The 20,000-nt window shown below is 41.0% G+C and overlaps 1 protein-coding gene across 9 annotated transcripts in view; it reads right to left on the minus strand.

Moving 5' to 3' along the window:
• Positions 1–13,429: 13,429 nt before the first annotated feature.
• Positions 13,430–20,000, minus strand: part of smurf1 (SMAD specific E3 ubiquitin protein ligase 1) — a 37,031-nt gene continuing 30,460 nt past the window's right edge. For 6 of the 9 annotated variants that reach the window (XM_062531389.1, XM_062531388.1, XM_062531386.1 and 3 more), the window contains exons 15-18: positions 18,985–19,105; positions 18,130–18,331; positions 16,636–16,720; positions 13,430–16,279 (exon numbers count right to left, since the gene is read on the minus strand). In XM_062531389.1, coding sequence (XP_062387373.1) covers positions 16,180–16,279; positions 16,636–16,720; positions 18,130–18,331; positions 18,985–19,105 — 508 coding nt within the window. In that variant the 3' untranslated portion in view covers positions 13,430–16,179. The remainder of the gene's footprint in view (positions 16,280–16,635; positions 16,721–18,129; positions 18,332–18,984; positions 19,106–20,000) is intronic. The other 3 variants (XM_062531390.1, XM_062531385.1, XM_062531384.1) reach the window with 1 other exon arrangement.

The raw sequence follows: 20,000 nt of genomic DNA on the forward strand, positions 1-20,000 counted from the left end.
ACCTAGAGGCGAATCAAGAGAAGCAGCCACTGGAATAAATCAATGACAGGCAACATGGGAAAGCAATTTTACCAAACCCACCCAAGCTTTTGGTAAACAAACTACACACACTTCTCCAAGTGGTGGGAGAGAGCTAGAAAAAAGACACATCTTTGAGGTCCGCAGAGTGATCTACAAAAGGTGTTCAGTGCATCCAAACTGGATAGTCCGTAGTAGAATATGATGTGAACAAGTGAATAGAAAGATGTGAAGGTTCTCCATTATTCCCTAACCCTCTGCACACCAATGTTTTCAGAGAGTAATATTAGCATTCATTTTTGTTTTTGAACTCTAATTTCAGCATTAATATTTGTGTCATTGTGTTACTTATTTTGTATCCCTGTAGGTCTGTACCATGACTATAAAGACCTAGGCATATAGTAACTGAGAATGATCCAAACCATCATGCCAAAAACAAAATGCACAAATGATTTCAATGAATGTAACTTATGGTATATCAGACAGGTTGTTAAACAGGTGGTGAGTCAAGGCTTTTAATAGGCACCTGTCCATTACTGTTCATCAGGGCTCTATCAGTGCTAAGTGCTTCCTCCCTCACCAAATTTGATCTAATTCTGAGAATCCGTACCGCATGCAAACAGAATCCCTGCAGATATGTCTCCATGGAGACCTAATAGTGCACACCTGAAGTGCCCAAGCACGCGCCAAAAAGAATGGCCTGAATATGCCTCACAGTTCCAGCGCTGACGTTTTACAGAAAATAGCAGCCGCGGAAGGTCAGTTATGCCTGCGGAGGAGCCGTTGAATCTCATAGAACGAAGAAAGCCATTATTAGGTGACTACATTTCTTCCATTCGGAGGAATCAGACGGAGATGAGGCAAAGGAAAAATGACAGAGAAGTCAATCAATTGAAAAAGGCTGCATTTAGTTTCTTCCACTCGTTTGAGCGTCACTGACAATACGTTGAGGTGTGATGTTTGAGTCGGTTTATTCAAGCAAGTCATCTGAGATCAGAGCGACACTAGCTTGAGCACAGTAAGACACAGAGGATAATCCGGATATGTTTTGATGTGGCCTTCAAAGACTATAACTCTGCCCTCTGTGCAAGTCTAAAGTGCTACGGGGGCGGGTTTGTCTGTGATAGTATTATTATGAGATAAAAGACACAAAGCAATAAGAGTTATTGTATTCTTCAATTTTGACTGCATCAAGATGATGCAAGAGACTGAACCCAAGGCACTACAATGGCTAAAGGCCAAAAACCACTGGCAGAATACATTTCCAGGCATCAAATATCTCCCAGCGTACGGTCGAGGCATCTGGACCCAGTCCTTGTTTAGAAATGATATGTACTCTCAAGTTATAACTGAGTTGTTTACACTGTGTTGCCCTGTCTCAGGAGTAACAGAAGTCCTATTCTCTGTCTCTGCCTTTATTGATTTCTCCACTGTTGCCATAACGTCCAAAGCTGTGGTTCACATTCACCTTTGATGTCCTTCTTTGCATTGGCATGGTGACAAAAGATGTTTTATATGTTTATTTCTATGCAGCCTCACAGGGTAACTCCTGTGAGTGCTCCCTCACTTACACACATTAAACCAGAGACCAACCTAACAAATTGAAATCAATTTGAAAGATGAGGTACTTCCAACATAGCTGTTTTAATATTCAGGTAATGTGCAAATTAGGCTCTAGCAGCACAGAGAAATTAGAGTTTTCTGCATGTGATTCAAGGTGATGGTAATTGACCATTGTATCTGACCATGGCAGTTAGCACTGTTTCAATGTCAAAAGTACATTTGTGCTTTGTGGTAGCTGTACCATTTAAAACCCTAATGTTAAGTGTAGCCTAAGACTTTCCATGCATCATAATTCCACATGAACACATTTCCCATATAACCAATAAACATTATTTTCCCAGACCAATTAATATATATTTTCCAATGGTTAAACTTGGACATGCATGGGGTTTATTAAGATGGCAATATTCTAATGCGGAAATTAAATTCCTGAGTTAATGTTTTAGGAATGCCAGTATGAACAGTACACAACTCTGCTGAAAAAGATATTTTAATAAGACTGCCAAACATAATAGGAAGGATGCATCAACTTCCTGTTTGCAAAATTGTTTGTTTTATTACAGACTTTGGACACACAATTAGGCCAATAAATCAACTTGATTCATAATGGTTAAGTCTCATGTCCGGTCTTAACTGTATTAGTTTGAGTTTCTCTATTGTTCATCTTGCTGCAGAACTACTGTTATCCTGTGAGATTGACAAGTGATTATATCCTGAAGAGTGATATTCTGAAGTAACCCGAGAATATTTGTCAGATGAATGGTTCTCTGCCTTCAGAGGAGCTGTCATTGAATCTAGGCTTGACGGACTGTCAGGGACTGTAGGATTGTCCTCAAAACCAGGACAAATTTAGTGCTGCATGCCAATTTGGACTGGAATTTGGTTTTACCCAGAAGCACAACAGAGCCTTTGAAGTTCCTGCACTCTACATTGCCCAATATATGATGCCTATTATATTGGTGGCGCTGGCTAGTCTATGCAGTAGTTCTATAAAGCTCTCACCCAAATCCCTATAAATATGACATCTCTCTGTATAAGCTCACACCGCAAAAACCTGGGGACCACACATCCTTTGCAGAATGCATTGCGGCATCTCCGTGACAATGTGGGGGGAATAATAACCAAGGGAAAACCTAACAGAGAGGGAGGGTTTCAAACTTTCCCCCTACTTTGAAGATTGCTGACAGGGATATCGTGGACTTAAAAGAAGAAGTGTGTGTAGTAATAAGATATTGAGGCTGGTTACTCTGTGCCCTTTTGCGGTCTGTGTCTCATTAAAATGTCACCAACCAAAGAGGGACCCGAGCTTTATTCTAATCCGCAGTGCATTTCAACTGGCAGGAGCTCAGTTGGAGAGGTGTGGAGGTGAATAGCGTCTACGCAGGGCTGCTGGTCGGAAAGGAGCGCTATGGTTTTTAAATAAGCCCTCCTCAAAGTGACAGATTACCTGCCACCTGTGTGGTTTATCTGCAAAGGAATATCACTAAATTAGATCAGTCTTATCTTATCGTTCGAGGTACACACAGAGAGAGAGAGAGAGAGAGTTGTTCGTGCTTTTATATCCTCCCGACTCAACTACTGTAACAGCTTGTTTTCCTGTTTGAGCCGCCAAGCAGTTGCCTCGACGCTAAATTCTGTGGAACTCCATAGCCTGTTTTCTGATGAGAACCAAATGTATTGTGCATATTGCCTCAACAGAGACCTCTTTTTTTTTTTTTTACTCCAGCTACAGAGTTAGTGTTGTTAGAGCTGATTTAAAAAATCGTTTTAATAATATTCATGGCTTTGCATGGTCTGGATCGTGATTACATTAGTGAGCTCTTAACCCTCCCCTCTCCCCTCTGGCCCCCAGGTGCCCCTGGTCTGGGAAAGGTTCCAGCGCCTTCTTTGAGAAGTCCATACCATGAATTTCCAGTCGGGGCCTTTAAATTCTTAAACAGGCTCTCTTGCCCTTTTAGATTAGCTTGAGCCAGTACTTTTAAGGCATGAACTGTAAAACTTAGGTTTAGGGTTCTGTTTTTGTAATATTGTTTTTTTTATCATATGATGTACAATTTTCATTAAAGGCGTACGTCAAGTTCAATTATATAACTGAATCTATTTTCTTTTTATTATTTGAATGTTGTATTTGTTTGGTGCCCCCCCCCCCCCTCTTTATACCCCCCCAACCTTCTTTACATTATCTGATTTTTTTTTTTCAGAAATGATTATCTGTACACTAGGCTACTTAAACAATATCAAGTAAAATATTCATTTGGAATGTTTTTTACTGATAAGGAGTTTAACAGAGAAGCCATGTGATTCCTATAGTAATGTTTAATTCAGAGAGAGTTAAAAATTAATCACTGAGAAGTGTATAGAATATGAAGATAAATCTAGCCAAAGGAAAATGGATGAAGGTACCATTACTGTTTAAGAAGGGATTTCTGTACTCAGTTCAGATTACCTAACAGTATTGTCTTAAAAGCAAAAAGGATTTGTTTTGATGACAAATTTCAAAGATCATTTCCTATGCATGAAGTTTTCCCTCAAACTTGCCTCATTCTTTTTGACTTTTACCATCTAATGGTAACATTTCTTCTCCTATGCTCCTATGACAAGCAAAGGTCAGGCAACAATAGAGCAGAACAAATTAATAATTCAAACAGCTATTTTCAAGCTTTCCAGAGCTTTCAAGCTTTTTAGAGGCACCAAGAATTTATGAAAGGTGACACAGAACTCCAGACCCATGCGTGGGTACTACAGTAGGCACACAAAATATTTGGGTCTCTCTGAGTCAAAGATACCATCAAATAACCAACAGAGAGCTCATCCATTTAGGAGTGTGTCTTGATAGCAAAGCCTGAAATTAAAAAATGGATGAGGTTTCCTTCCAATATCACTGTACACATATAGGCCTATGTGAAAATCTATAAAGCCATGAATGTCCAAGGAGATAAAGACCAGACAAAAAAAGCCAGTGAATCTGTGCTTTCAAATAGCCCCATTGTTGAGTATAATGGTCATTATGAATTCTTGCTGAAGTTAGTCTGTACAGTGAAATGATTGTATCCGTCACACTGTTATCCGACTCATTGCATTTATGTTAATGTGCTATTGTTCTCATATGTAGATTTGACGCTTTGAAACTCAGAAACAAATTGTGAAGTCCATCCTGACCTTGAGCTGAAACAATTTGATTATATGACACTTTGACTAACTCAATTAATTGCCCGTTCAATCCGGTGCTATGTATTTTTGTAACATAACCAATTAAAATAAATCTTCATTTGGAAACATGAGGCCTAGTCCATCAACCTTAAAGTCTCTGGAGGTTGGGGACAGATAAGCACGACTACCCTCATCTCTCTCTCTCAGTGCTGCATTGCAGTCTCTTTGTACAGTCAGTCTTATGTCACTGACTAGTCTTGAGATTCACTTTTAATGGTCTCAGTCTCAGTGTCTTTCATGCTAGTTCAATATATATATATTTAAAAAAACGTTTTGAAGATAGGCTGATGATGTTAAATAATAAGTAGCAAGAGTATTTCTTCTCCTCAAAGCTCAGAAGTAATTTGTCACCTCAGACAAAAAAATCAGACAAGGATTTCCTGCACTTTCTTGCATGCTTTTTCAGCATAAAACAGTTGACAGCAAAGATTATGGCGATTGTAGTGCAAAGGGATAAGTTCCATTACAAATCCTTCTATCTTCGCCATTGTGTCACCCAGTTGAATTTTCCAGTTCCCACTGAAAACTCATTTCTTTTAATGTAATTACCTGTTCCAAAGATGACAGCTCCCAGAAGAAAATGACTGGAAAAATATATGCTGTGTGTGTTAAAAAAAACAAAAAAAACAAGCACCTTTAATAACCAAAAGACTCAAATTCACATTAACAAGTGGAAAGTTTTTTGTACATAACAGATATTTGACTATCTTTTATGAAGCATGTCAAGTTCCAAAACAAATGAAGACGTCTGGCTCCATCTGGCAATAACAATCAATTCTTGGCATTTACTCAGATTTGAAAACAAACATGAGCATTTACCACGGGGATGACACACTGGAGAGGAAATACCTTTAGTATAGATTATTTGTGCTGTGTGCAGTGATCTCTGTGAAGCCAAGAATAATTTCAAGATGATTCAATATGAAATTATAATTTTGACCCGAGAGCAAATGTTACCTGTGTGGTCTGTTATAGAAAGTAGTCATATATTCTCCCAATATCACTTCAGGGAAACCTGATATTTTCCAAGCTTGAACGAAGCTACTGTACCACAATACTAGACATACCCGGGTTCACAGGATTTCATGCTGAGTGCAGCATCTGGCTGTTGTTAATTCTTATGAAACCCTGAAGGTCTGGTCATCTATAATGGACGAACTCTAAACTCAGAGTAACTTTAAACTTGGCTACATGTCTACCTGTTATGTAAGGAGCGTTTATTATGTAGTTGTAGCTCCTGTCACACTTTCACTATAACTCACTTAGGGAGTCTTGTTGTTGCTTCTGAGGGTCATCTCAGTTGTTATAGTGAAATATATTTTGTGAAAAGAGAAACTTTCGTGCTCTCCAGATAGTTTGATCTTGTCACTGATCCCATGAGTGGATCTGATATATGTTGAGTTTTTGGACCTCCACTCATGCAGACGGGCACTTCAGTAGAGCGGTAACGTGTCTTCACGTTGCTCAAAACAGGTGCAGAACATCTTGAGGGCGAATTTCAATTCAAAACTCATACATTCAGTTGATGAACGACATAAAAGAACAATGAATCAGGAATTTTTGAGACGCCGAATGACAAACGTCCCATAAAAATGCCTCAGAGGAATTTCTGCTCCTGTCACAATTTTTCCATATCCTTCATCAAATTTATTCCCAAGATTCCTACTTGTAAGAGGTGCGTCTATAAAGTTCCTGTGTAAAAGTCAAACTGCGTGGCCAATAAACCTGTCTTCATTCCCAGCATTTGTTTGGCCAACATGTCCTCCAATTTATGTCCATTTGCCATATAAAACGGCTTTGCTATTTCATGGTCTGGAAAGAGATGTTTCACTTTCATTATTTGTTATGCAATGCATGTTGGCTGAACACAGACAATGCCCTCTCTCTAATCAACTAATAAGACTAAGACTTCAGATGAGTATCAGGGTATATTGCACTGTCCTGAAAAAACAAGAGAAGTCTATTTTATTTCAAAGTTCTGCTGGTTTGTATGTCCACCCTACCTTGATAATATGATTAAAAAAAACATGTTTTGTAATAAAGCATTTTCTAAAAATCCTAATCACTATCATGTGTGTAATGTTAAAAAGAAACATGCATTGAAATGAATAATGATCTCACTCCACATTCAATAAAGCTCATGCAATATTTGCTCTGCTTTGGACACACACACACACACACACACACACACACACACACACACACACACACACACACACAAACATACGCTTCTCATTCATCTAATCATGAAATCAAATAACTGTATCTTTGGACAAAAATACATATTTATATTTACAGTAACATATGGGCATAGCTTTACTGTCTGGAGGGAGCCAAACTGGGATCTAGTACAGTGTCTCAGAAACAAAATACTTAAACAAATTTAAAATGTTCAGTGGAACTAAATCACTTACTGTCACCCATCCTCCAATGAAGAGGCCTAGTTTATATGCAGAGGAAGACATATTTTTCAATTTAACACACAACAAAAATGATGAAGGGGTGTCTAACAAAACGAAATGGAAAGCCATAATAGAGTTCGCCAATCCAAACAAATGATGATGTCAAGGCTTAAGAAATGTCTAAACTAGCTTGCCAGAGCAAGCAATTATCATCTGAAAGAATTCCTGATCTAGCGGAAGATAAACATAGTTTATAAAAGCCCAATCCCCTTAAACAGCTCATGAAGTACAGTGATTACAGTTGGTTATAAAACAGCTTACAAACTGTTGAGCGAACAGGCTTCTGCTGAAGAGAGACAATGCTGTAGAGAAAAGGGGGTTGATTTAAAAGATTATCATTTTTGAAATCTTTATACGTAGTAAAATCCATCAATTCGTATATTTCCCTGGGCTGGCAAACCACTATGACCTGGAATCTTAATTTGGTGCAGCACTGTTGGATGAGATGACCAATTACTCTGCTGGGCTGACTTCTCAGTAACCTAGTACTGTATGTAAAAATGGTGCAACCCAGTTTTAACACACAGTACCATGCACTTTTGTCCATAATTGTAACCATAATAATAACAACTACTTGGACTCATTCATGGTAGGCCTACCCCTAGGTGGGGGGTGAGTTAGTGATCAAAGGACTTGTGAAAAGAAATGTTTTGAAGTGCAGGGATGGGGCAGAGTGCATGTGGAATGGTAGACTGGTCCACAGTGTGGGAGCATTGACAGAGAAAGCCCTGTCTCCATGTTCGCAACTTGGTGTGGGGGTGGCCATCAGGTCCGTATAGACATGTATAACATATCGCTATAAGTCTACAAGACTGGTCGGGGTAGACCATTATATCATAAAATGCCTGGACCAGGGGGGGCGCTGTGGCACAACTGGTTACAGCACCCATACCGTATTCGGGTCCACGTGCCCACAAGGACCAGAGGGTTTGAATCTGGCCTGGCTGAGTCATTTCCCACCCCATGCCTCTCTCCCACTCTTTCTGTCACTCTCTCATTGGTTCTGTCAGTTTAAAGGCATAAACCACCCTGGGAAAAAAAGCCTGGACCATTCCGTCTATTATCTAATGCATGAGGCAATCTAGTCTCTTGTATCTGTATCATCTGAAAATAAGAAGACATCTGATAAGGCGATTGGATTTCCCTCTACGTCTCTAAAACATTTTTTTTGTTTGGAATATTTCTGATCTTATCATATGTTTTGCTGTTGTTCTTTGCCACTCAAGTTTTTTATCTCCTTAAAGGTCGGCACATTTGTTGGTAGAGAACATTTTGACCAATCATTCTTTGTTAAAAACAAAACTGACTTTAATCTAACTAACCTCATGCAACCATTTCTACAACTCAGTTGCTACATATTTAGCACAAAAAAAATTCGGGTGGGAACAATGAGTGGACCATTTTCCTAGTTTTAAAATAGCCTAAGAGTAAATTATTGCAGTAAACATCATGGAGGCTTTGATTTGGGAACCCCAAATTATTCAGTGTTCCCCCTAGAATTTGTTCCAGCTGCAGGACCAGAAAGTTGATAACGGAGCTAAGCAATGGGATCTAGGGGTATGCCGTATGCCTCAAATGATGACTGCTGAAAGAAATGGACAGATTGAGACGAGAGTTACACAATACAATTACTGGTAGAAATTGATATGAAACAAAAAATCAAATGGCACAACACAAAGCGCTTTGGGTTGCACTCAGTGCACGTGAAATGCGCTATATAAATAAACATTACCTTACCTTATATATTATTATTTACAGTTTATTGACTAATAAAGCTTAATGGCATAGGCCACTATCCGCCCATGAGCTAAACTTTACACTTTAATGCCACATTGTATTGGTGGTGTCTGCGCCTGTTAAGGACACAAGACAGTCATTCTGAGAAAGGCTTGCTTGAGTCTGACGGTTTTAAGCTAGTGAAAAATAGTTGTGTATAGTGCACAAGGATATATGGATGCAATTTAGTTTTCATTAATGAAAATATTTGTTCAAATACTTGGAAGGAAATCTAGTTGATCTAATCTAATGATTAGTTCTATGATTTTGGTGAGCACTAATGCTACACAAACAACAAGCAGACATGATGACAGTTGACTAGAAAAGCTATCTCCAGATGTAAATAGTTTCATAGCCTGTGCTTCACTGCTGAATACCACCCCCCCACACACACACACACACACACACACACACACACGCAGCTCCATTCTAGCCACACTAATTCCCAAAAATAAGCAACTAAATTCAATTCCAAAAAAATACCAGTGCATAAAAACATACGTACAGTATAGTATAGTACCTCCATCATTGAGATATAGCATTCACAAAAATGGACCTCCCATGGTTACAGTGACCTTTGACCTTCACTTTTACCACTAAAATCTTATCAGATCATGTTTGAGTCTCCTTAAACATTCATACTAAATGTACCTTGTAAAACAGACCACAAGTTGCTAACATAACCGCCTCTAACACAGGCAATGCACTGTGCAGAATGCAGCTTGTTTGTGATACACCTCCAGATATATTTCTAGCTGCATCAACAAGACAAAACCTGAGATACCATCAGAGAAATCCAGAGAAAATGGGAATGGAGTCTCAGGAATTTCGATCCAAAACAGACTTCTAAATCATTATGGTATTATGTTATCATCTGATGAGAACTTACTTCATACCTGAAACAAAATAAATGTACAATATATTCACAGGCCCTCTTTGTTTTTTCTAGCGACTTTCTTGTCAAAATCACCAATAAACAAAACACTGATTTATGTATTGTATAAACACATTCTCATATCCCCTGATAAGAGTACATGTCTTTAATATGTCTTGATTCTGGCAAAAGGTTGTTGATATTTGTACTCCACAGCCAATGAAGTTACAACTCTCCCTTTCTGTCCTCCTGAACTAGCGTGTTGATTTTGCAGACTTGTTTATGGCTCAGTCGGAACAGCCATGTCTGCCTCCCATACACAGAGCCCCAGGACAGAGCAAGGACCCTGGTGGGGTTTTTTCCACTGACAGACACACACACACGCAAAGAGAGAGAGAGAGAGAGAGAGAGAGAGAGAGAGAAAGAAAGAAAGAGAGAAAGATAAGCACAGACACACACATGCTCGCGCGCACACACACGCGCACACACACACACACACACACACACACTCACACTCATACACACTCACAGACATATACACACACACACACACAGACAGACAACCCCCCCCCCCACCCCCGACACACACACACACACACACACACACACACACACACACACACACACACACACACACACACACAGTGTCACAGTGTAGACCTGTAGACAGCTTGTGGACTGCTAGCAACAATTTCATTGAATTTGACCAAAAAGCTCATTGAATTAGAATCACACATTGCCCCTGTAGTTAGAGTTTATATTTAACTGGCCGGGGATGTCAGCATCAGTAGTGTGTTGCTTGATCCTCAGACACATAATGCTCCACCACTTAAAAAGGAATGAATTTAGAATTGCTAGGACAACATGTGCTGCCGTCTACCAGCTGAAGTGGTGGTGCGGTACACACAGAATCCATTCTCCTCAAATCTCTTCCCCACAATAGGCTATGCTGTTTTGTTGTTTGCCACATCCTGATAACACTGCTGAAGGGAACTTATCTGCCTTTATGATCTCTTTAAGGTGGTGGGGAAACGACTGATGAAACATGGTCAGTGGGCAGTGTGAGTCACTCACGTCACACTGTGCAATCACAATTAACGTCAGCTAACAAGGGGCTCAATTTGAGTGGATATTTCCATACCTGCGTGTACCTTCCGAATTTGATCATGCCTTTATAATTATAATAATCAGTGGATAACAGACACATGCGATCAATTTAATATCAATTACTCTCTTCTGACAAAAAGTTCAACCACTATCCCGGATCTGGACGTTTAGGCTAACTGTTCCTCCCTTATCAGTGAGTTCACCAACTGTGCACAACACAAAGTCTACTGTTTTAGTGGAAGATGGCCCTCACATAGCCTACCAGCAAGTCAATGACTTTGGCCCAAATGGACGTTATAGGCTAGCATCCTGGAAGAGCATTTCTGAATTGACCAAACTGAACTGAATTGATCAAATGACTTCAGACTACATTAAAAACAAATAGTCTGGGCTGCATGTGTGAAAAAATGATAAAACTTTAAAGCAGTATGAGCTGTAGTCAACACACTGATGGACTGGGTAACAAATCACCATCACATCTGCACTCAATAAGGGCAGGATCCAGTAACAACTCCTGATAGCTTAAGAAAACCTGATTTATACTCTCCAACGTTGGTTTACAATGCTGAGCATTTTGAAGTTGTTTTTAATCTTCAATTTTCTTACACTTTCTCTCTTTTTCTCTTGATAGTCTAATATTTTACTGCTGCATGGGATGGGAGAGGCTGGTGTGATGGGATATTTGGCTCCATTCCTCTATGGAATGTCGTTGGTGTTGTTCCTATTATGTGTGTAGAAGACCTGAATGAAATACAATAATAAACAAGCAGCAGTGTTGATATAGAGTTCAGGTCATAATCCTCCCGAGTCCCGTCGAATCGGACGATCGCCTCCTAGTCCAGACACCCTTGAGTGTGAGCGCTCTGCCTGTTAGGGGATCGAGCTATGATCCGGCTGGAGGGGAATGAGTTATCGGCATGGTTATCGGAAAGTATGACACAGACCCGACCAGAAGGACGTTGGCCTTATCACGCCCGTCAGCATTAATTTGGATCTTCGGAAAGAAACCACCTCGAAATGTAATGACTACCGAGACCTCAACCATCTCATTTTCATTAAGCCGGTGAAGACGAAAGAGGGAGCTCGGATTCTCCACCAAGCCCTGAAGCCAAACCAAAGGTCTGGCGACGCTCTCCGCTCGAGAGAACGCCAGGACCAATTAATGCAGACTCGTGTCAGGGTGTCTGACCCGTCAGGAAGCACCCAACATCAGCTGGGATGTGTTTTTTTTCCAGGCGCAACTCTTCTCACACACAAGGGAGGAATAGATTAGCCTACGAATGGGAGGAATGATGATCATTTAGGCTACATCGCACTGCTTTGAATATGAATGCCGTTGCAGCTAGAAGGCCTATTCCAGAGGTGGGTTCGGTTTCTTCAAAGAGCACATAGCTTAGTACTGACACGCTTGACCCCCTGGCCAACTCCACTGCTATCCTATTCCATGCCCTGGGACCGGGCCAACGACCTATTTCGTCACACAGCCAGACTTTTCAAAAGGTTTTCTGCATCCAGCTTGTCAATAGACCTACCTTTGTGGAAGCAGCATAGACAGGCAGGCCTGGCAAGAGTGCTTTCCCTGGCTATGAATCAGTTACCATATAGCTTCACATTGTATGCACAAGAGATCCACATTTAATAAGTGCACTAAACGTTCCAAGGCCTTCGCAGGATTTTGTGTGGAAAGATTTTGTGTTTAACAGCGTTATGCGTTTACATTTTCCCAAAGCGACACATATTAAATCTCTCTGTGTAATTACAAAAATGCATGACCACCAGAGGTTCCATAGCTTTACAGTCAATGCATGCATTATTATTTTTAAACTACAGCACATTTGAGCTGCATGCGTTTAGGCGTGTGAGTGAATGGCGGTGCTACTAACATAATGCTGAACTGATTGTTATTATTCAGAACGGATGCCTATCTGCATGCATCTCTTTGTAGACAGTAAGAGTTGTAGCCTCAAGAGCCAACCAGAAAAACGATGATAAAATCAACATGAGCAGACGTCTTTAGTTTCCATAGCCCCCTCTCCCCATCCTCCTCTGGAACCCTTAGCCATGAAATATCGGTTCCAGAGCACGTCCCCCCATAGCTCACCTTTTGAAGATAGGCCTTGTAAATAAGAATAAATAGGTTATATGAACTAATTCAAAATGCCATTTGAGTTGTACTTTTTCCCTCTTGTGCAAAGCCAAATTCTTTTGCTCACGTGTTGACGTCCTTAAAAATCGATACAATATGTGACTGTATAAGGTCACAGATTTTAAGAGTTAATCAAATGAAGTAGCTTGGGGGTGGTAGTGCTACTTGCTGAGTCTAGCCTATGCGTCATGGAAGGTTGATAGACATCTTCATGAGAGAGAGAGAGACAGAGACAGATGAAAGAGGCACTGACACCAAAATTGTAAATATTTTCAATTTAGTTTCTTTAATATAATCTTATTTACACTTTTTTTTCAGAAATGTTTAGTACATAGTAAGTTACATTGCTCTTGCATTCAATAAACAAAGAACCTAATAATTGTACACACTGTAATGTAATGGTCACATGACTGGGTGAAGGCTTTCTCAGAGGAAATGGGAGTTGTGATCAGCAAGCCAAAGTCCACCTTTACTCTACACTCCTTACCCTTGCCTCAACAACACCTGTTTCTATTTTATATATATATTTTCTTAATTTAGTCTGATTGAAGGTTCAAAGACTGGACATCTAGATATCGTAAATTTAAGGGATAAAACTTCAAAAAAAAAAAGAAAAAAAAAAAAAGACATTTCCCAGTCCTTATGATTCATATACCTGACCTGAAAACAACTGATCAATCTCATAGAGTTAAAATAAAATAAAATAAAACACAGGTTAAGAAAGAACCATTAATATAATTGTGTTGGTTTTGCTTTTATTGCATTTATCATAAACATGAGAATGACCTCCGGGGTCCAGTCTAAATTGCTGCTCCAGATTCAGGTCTTGGGGGTCAAGGTCTTCTAACCCTAACGACCTCACTGTGACTCATCAGCAGCATCTTTTTAAATACTTTTTCGATTCATACATAAAAAAAACAATGTAGATTAGTGTACAGCTTTCACAAGTAATCAGCCTTTTCTGAAAGGTAGGGAATATTGATAATAGCAGCAATACTTAAAATGACATTACATAGTAATAAATAATTAGTTTTCAAAAAAAAAAAGGAAAAAAAGGTCAAGTGGTTGTGTCGTTGCAGAACACTTAAAACTATTAAGCTGGCTCATTCATATTTTCTCTGTGACTCAAATTTATGGAAAACAACCTGGTGCCATGCATGACAAGCACTATATGATGAAATCCTAGACCTTTCTTTACAACGTGAGCAGAAACAAACATAGAATTCCTGTCTGCAGAAAGGAATATAAAAGGAAAAACTGTATGTGCCGGTGAAAAGTGCTACAGCCAAGCTTATGTTACTTCTGACAGTGGTTTAAGATGCAGTTATGGAAAGTATATGTTCATTCGTCGCACAGTGGATCTGTGATATTCAGATACACATAAATAATAATAATATAATAATTAAAAAAAAAAAAAAAAAACCCTAATCAGTTGAGTACACCGTTTGCGAACCAGATTTCACAAGAGTAAATGCTTGAAAACCATGGCAGTAACATGAACATCTTAGGAAAGGAATAACTGAGGAACAAAATTTGTCCCTCAAATGATATTAATGACACTTGGATGAGGTGTATTTCATTCTCTCCACTGCTATGACGATGGAACTCAGGACTGTATGAGGTTGGAGATGTTTAAGGACATCATACATTGATCAGACAGTGATGCAAAAGAAAAATACTCACACACCACAACAGACATCTTTTGTGATTAAAGTATGGTTAAAAGTAGGGACTGAAAAAAAAAAAGAGTATTCATAAACGGACTTTGAGAAAAAGGAAGGAATACTCTGTGTAAAAAGAAAATACTGAAGTTATTTCTCAGTGACTGCAAGAGAAATCAGGAAATCATAGACGCTCTGCAGAGTAACGCTGCCAACCGTCTTCCTACTCTCCTGATTTCACATGACTGCCACCTCTTCGTTTCAATGACGTGCTTCACCTGATAGGCAATGTTCACAGGAGCAGTAACTGTCAAATCATCCGGTCCAAAAGAAAGCGAGACCCATTATTAGGGGCTTTTATGTTGTCAATCATTTCAAAGGGGGAAAAAAATCCTGCAACAAGCCATTAAAAAGTAAAATGACTGATTATAAAATACAGTATTGGAGATGGATACCACAGAAATGTAAAATGCCATCCTGCTGAAGAGGATGCACAAGGAGGAACCAAAAAAAAATAAAATCAAAATAATAATAATAATAATAATAATAACCTATGCTCCTGTAGACATCATATACCTCTGTGTTGAATGTGATTATGTAGCAAATAGTCAGTCTTTGAGCTGGCCTTGGCCTCCTCCTTCAAGACGTAACTGCAATAGGTAGATTTGTTTTGTTGTCCAAGGCTGTGGTGTTAAAACACTTAACCTAATGCTGACTAAAACTTGACCTCTACTTCATGTGGACCAGGGTTCAGCGAGTATCTGGTCATGGCAGCTAAAAGCAGCACAAGTTTGCCGACCGACTTGCAATGAAAATCAGACTACCAAATCCACCGCTTCAGTGACGAAGACATCACAAGCTTTTTCATCTGTGTTTTTTTTTTTTTGTCTTTTTTTCTTTTTTCATTTTTCAAAAAAACGAAACGGAAATGAAAAATAACAAAAACATGGATCGGATTTTTGTTGTTCTTTTTTCATTGGTGTGAAACCTGTTATGTTAAAATGTGGGAAAGAAAAAAAAATTAACTCCCAAAAATCACACAACAGAATAAATACTCCTAAAACTGGGCCCCACAGGAGCGGTTGAGTTCCAGGCCCCTTGGTCGTGGCGTCCCTCCTGTTAGGCCGCGGGTGACACTGGCCAGGGGTATCGCTCACCCGAGGGGGGGGGGGGGGGGGGGGGCACCAGTCTTGTCCACCGTAGGGGCATTGGGGGGAATTTGGGGGGAGGGTTAGCGGGTTGGGAGAGGGGAGAGGGGAGTTTAGGGTGTTTTAAAGGAGCGTGGCTGTTAAGTAGGTTAGTCACCGCTGGTCACTGTGCAGAAACATGGGGGTAGGAAGGACTTGGAGGGAGAGGGTTCGTTCACTCCACAGCAAAGCCACAGGTCTCTTCTACGGCAGTCAGGAGCTTCTCATAGAGCTTCTCATACGACTCGTAAGGCGGGACATCGATGCGGTTGAAGCTGGGGAGGGACAATGGAAAGACGATGAAATACAGACAACAGTTCCACAACAACCATCATTAGAAAAGCTCTCAGTGGTACAGGCTATGGCGGCACCACAAGTCTTACAACACCTTACAGTCTGTCGAGGCATGCATTTCAAAAGCATTTAATCTATCAGTGGATGTTTTTTTTTAAATCATTATTTATTTTATTCTAAGGAGAATTACAGCTATGGTGGCACCGTGCTCCATCACTACCATAATCTGCTGAAGTTGCCCCAGCGCAGGGCATTAAATTATAATTACAGATGATAGCGGTGAGGGTAAGCTTAAGGTGAAGACGCTCCACAGCACACAGCTGGATGCTTCTCTTACCATGTATGGGCTTTAGGCAGGTTGTCCGTGTTGGCATCAATCAAGTGGATAGTGAAAAGTCTTGGGCCTGCGGAACCTGTAGAGCCTTACCAGAATACATTCTAGTCACCACTGTTCCCCCACACCTTACAAATCATGCAACATACGGGAGCAATTGACTTTGAAAGCCAACCCCCACTTGTTAACAACTCAACACCACATTATGCAGAGGTATGGACAGGGTTTACATTTCAGACAAGGCTCAATGAGCAGATAGTGAAAGAACAGTCAGATTAAAAAAATTACACATCTGTTAGAAATATTGTGTGTGTGTCTGTGTGTGTGTGTGTGTGTGTGTGTGTAGGGGTGCAAGAAAACATCAATACATTTGAGTATTGCTATCTATTGTTATTTTAGGTTTTGAGATAAAGTCTCCAAATCTCTGTACACGTTTTTAATCAGTTAAGTGGAATCTGTGGAAAAGTGGTTTCACTGCACAGCAAGATTTTGGAAATATTCTGAGCCTTCCAAATGATATCCATTCAGGTTTGATGTATGACATTATCATACTGCTCCATCACTATATGCCTACACTGCCTGAATCCCCTCCAGAGACATATTGTTAGCATGCAGAGGAGCATTTGCATAAAAGCAATGCAGAAGAGAGGAAATGCATTTCCGACTACAGAACCTCCTCTTCGTGGCTGAAGAGGGCACTAAAAGCCCTTACTCCGGGGAGCCACTGGGAAGCGGCCTGAAGTTCACTTTAATTTCATTTTCTATGATCTTACTGGGTTATAAATAGCTTGTCTGTGTGAGGCTGGAAAAATGTAGACGTGTGTGTGTGAGAGCAAGTGTGTGTGTGTGTGTGCGAGAGTCTGCATGGGCGTCCGTCTGAAGGTGATCCCTCACAAAATCAAATCTTTGTCTAAGCGTAATCAATTACATGGGGCTCTAGGTGCACATCAGAGACTGGACAGTGATGTTATTTGTTGTTGCAGTGTGTGTGTGTGTGTGTGTGTGTGTGTGTGTGTGTGTTCAAGATGTCTTCCTAGTTCAGGCGTTAGACATCTAACAAGGCTTTGAAAAGAACATAACGAGTGAGCATGTGCCTGCTCGTGTGCATGTCTACATGTTGTTCTTGACTTCTAAGCTGCATTTTCTGCATTAGAAAACTTCTAGGTCTCGTGTTGTTTAGTATTTCAAAATGATAACTTCTGCATTCACAAACATTTAAGTCTCATCATATGTGTGTTTGTGTGTGTGACTTAAGTCTATGTGTGTTTTTGGTGCGTGTGTATCTACTGGATTGCTCGTGCACAAAGTAAAAGCAAGTTTTATATAGAGACAGACATACATTTACACCCTAGTGAAGAGTGTAAACAGTACATCCATATCCATGTCCATATACTGTATATTGGTCTCTGTGTGTGCTTGTGTGAGTGAGTCTACTGTATTTGTTGTGTGTGTGTGTGTGTGTGTACTGTGAGCCGAGTTGGCCCATGCATTAGCCACCTTGCAGTGCTTTGAAGCCTTGCAGCGGGACCCGCGTGGAGCCAGTCACAAACTGGAGGAGTCTGCCCCTCCGCTCCTCGTCGAACGACTCCACCGCCTGCCAGAACCACTTCACGATGTTGCTGTCGGCCACGCAGTGCTTGAGCCGCGTGTTCGCCTTCCAGTCGCTCAGGTCGATCTTTCCCAGGCCGCCGATGATCAGCTACACACACACACACACAGATTTCAGGATAAACAATGAGGATGGAATTTTTATCCAGCATACAGCACTCCAAGCTCAAGTTGAGTGAAATTTTACTATCCCCAGGGGGGAAATTTGCTTGGAGCCAGATCGAGACATTATGCCCAAGAACTATAACCAACATAATAAAATGAAATAAAAAAAAGTGACACAGCATAAAAGGAAGTGTATAAAACAGATGTCAATAGAGATCTAAACAAAAAGGCTTTTTTTGTGTCATCTTAACATAAATATGTATGGTCTTTGCAGGGCACCAATAGGAAATCTGCAAAAACTAATTTGGCTAAGCATTTCATATTAGGACACCTCAGCCAAGGCTTTCCATTTGTGCAACAGAGTGCCTCGACGATAGGAAGTGAGTTGTAATTTCAACACCTGCACTGCAACGCTAAATTAAGACGTTGCAACACTGGGAAGCTGCACTCCGACCCGAGACTTCTGGGCTGGAAATCTGGCATGTCCTTCCCATCTACCACTTAATGGGATTTACGAGTTGCGTCCAACATATTTGATGTCAGAATAAGAGCCATTAGTCATAAAGCCTACGAGCAAGAGCTATATTCCAGACAGAACGGATACAGTGTGTTTATCCTCTGGCTTCATGCTAGCCTTACCTCCAGCTCCTTGTGGTCGAATGGCTTGAGTAGATGCTGAGGGATGAGCTCGTTGAAGCCCTTCTGCAGGGCCAGGAACTGGGCCTCGATGCCCCTCATGAACCGCCAGTTTACATAGAGCCTGACCGAGACAAGGACCACCGTCAGACCACCCACAGACATAAACACACGCACACACACACACACACACAGAGTTTCACACATTCACAGCAAGCTGCAGATAAGCTGGCTTTCACTCTGATGATTAATGGACCTCCCTCCCTGTGCAGGGCGGGCCCACATCTCCCCCACCCCCCCACCCCCCTTTCGTGATTCTACACCTGTGCGGTGGACCGTCCCAGGGCCGCCCTGACCCCTGCCTGCCCTCCCCTCTGCTCTGCTCTTCCGCTGCTGACGCAGACAGTCAGGGCCTGCGCCACTCTCACAGAACAACAACACACACACAAAAAAAGAAACAAGGCAAAAAAAAAAAAAAAAAAAAAAACAGAGCTTTTCCCCTAGCTCTGTTTTAAAAGCTCCCTGTACAAGTCAAGTACAGGCCTGTCAAGGCCCCTTTCAATCACTCTGGCAGTGGAAAAACAGAAGGGGCACCAGGCACGGCACGCGGCACGACGCCTCTCACGCACAAACGGTCTGGTGCCCTCTCCTGGCCAAGGCCCCTCATAATCCGCTCTGCGTGGGCCGTGCGGTCCCAGCGCTTGGTGGCGGCTATAATGTGTATGTGTGCACAGCTGCTTCCATACAGGGGCGACATAAATCTAAAGGCAAGCGGGGCATTGACTCGAGACCACCAGATGTGCCAGACAAACAAAAGCCCTCAAACAATCAGACGCAGGACTTCCGCACACTCCGAGGGAGGGAGGAAAGGGACAACGTTATTTCATGGTCACTGGAGCCGGTTAAGCCCCTTCATCCTTTCTCTGTGTGGACGTGCTATATCTGATTGCTCAAGAGCTGTGTCCCGTACAAATCGAAAAAAGTATCCGTTTTGTAACTCTACTATAGTAAAGTTTCCC

Source organism: Sardina pilchardus, chromosome 3 (genome assembly GCF_963854185.1).
Source record: "Sardina pilchardus chromosome 3, fSarPil1.1, whole genome shotgun sequence".
NCBI lineage: Eukaryota > Metazoa > Chordata > Actinopteri > Clupeiformes > Clupeidae > Sardina > Sardina pilchardus.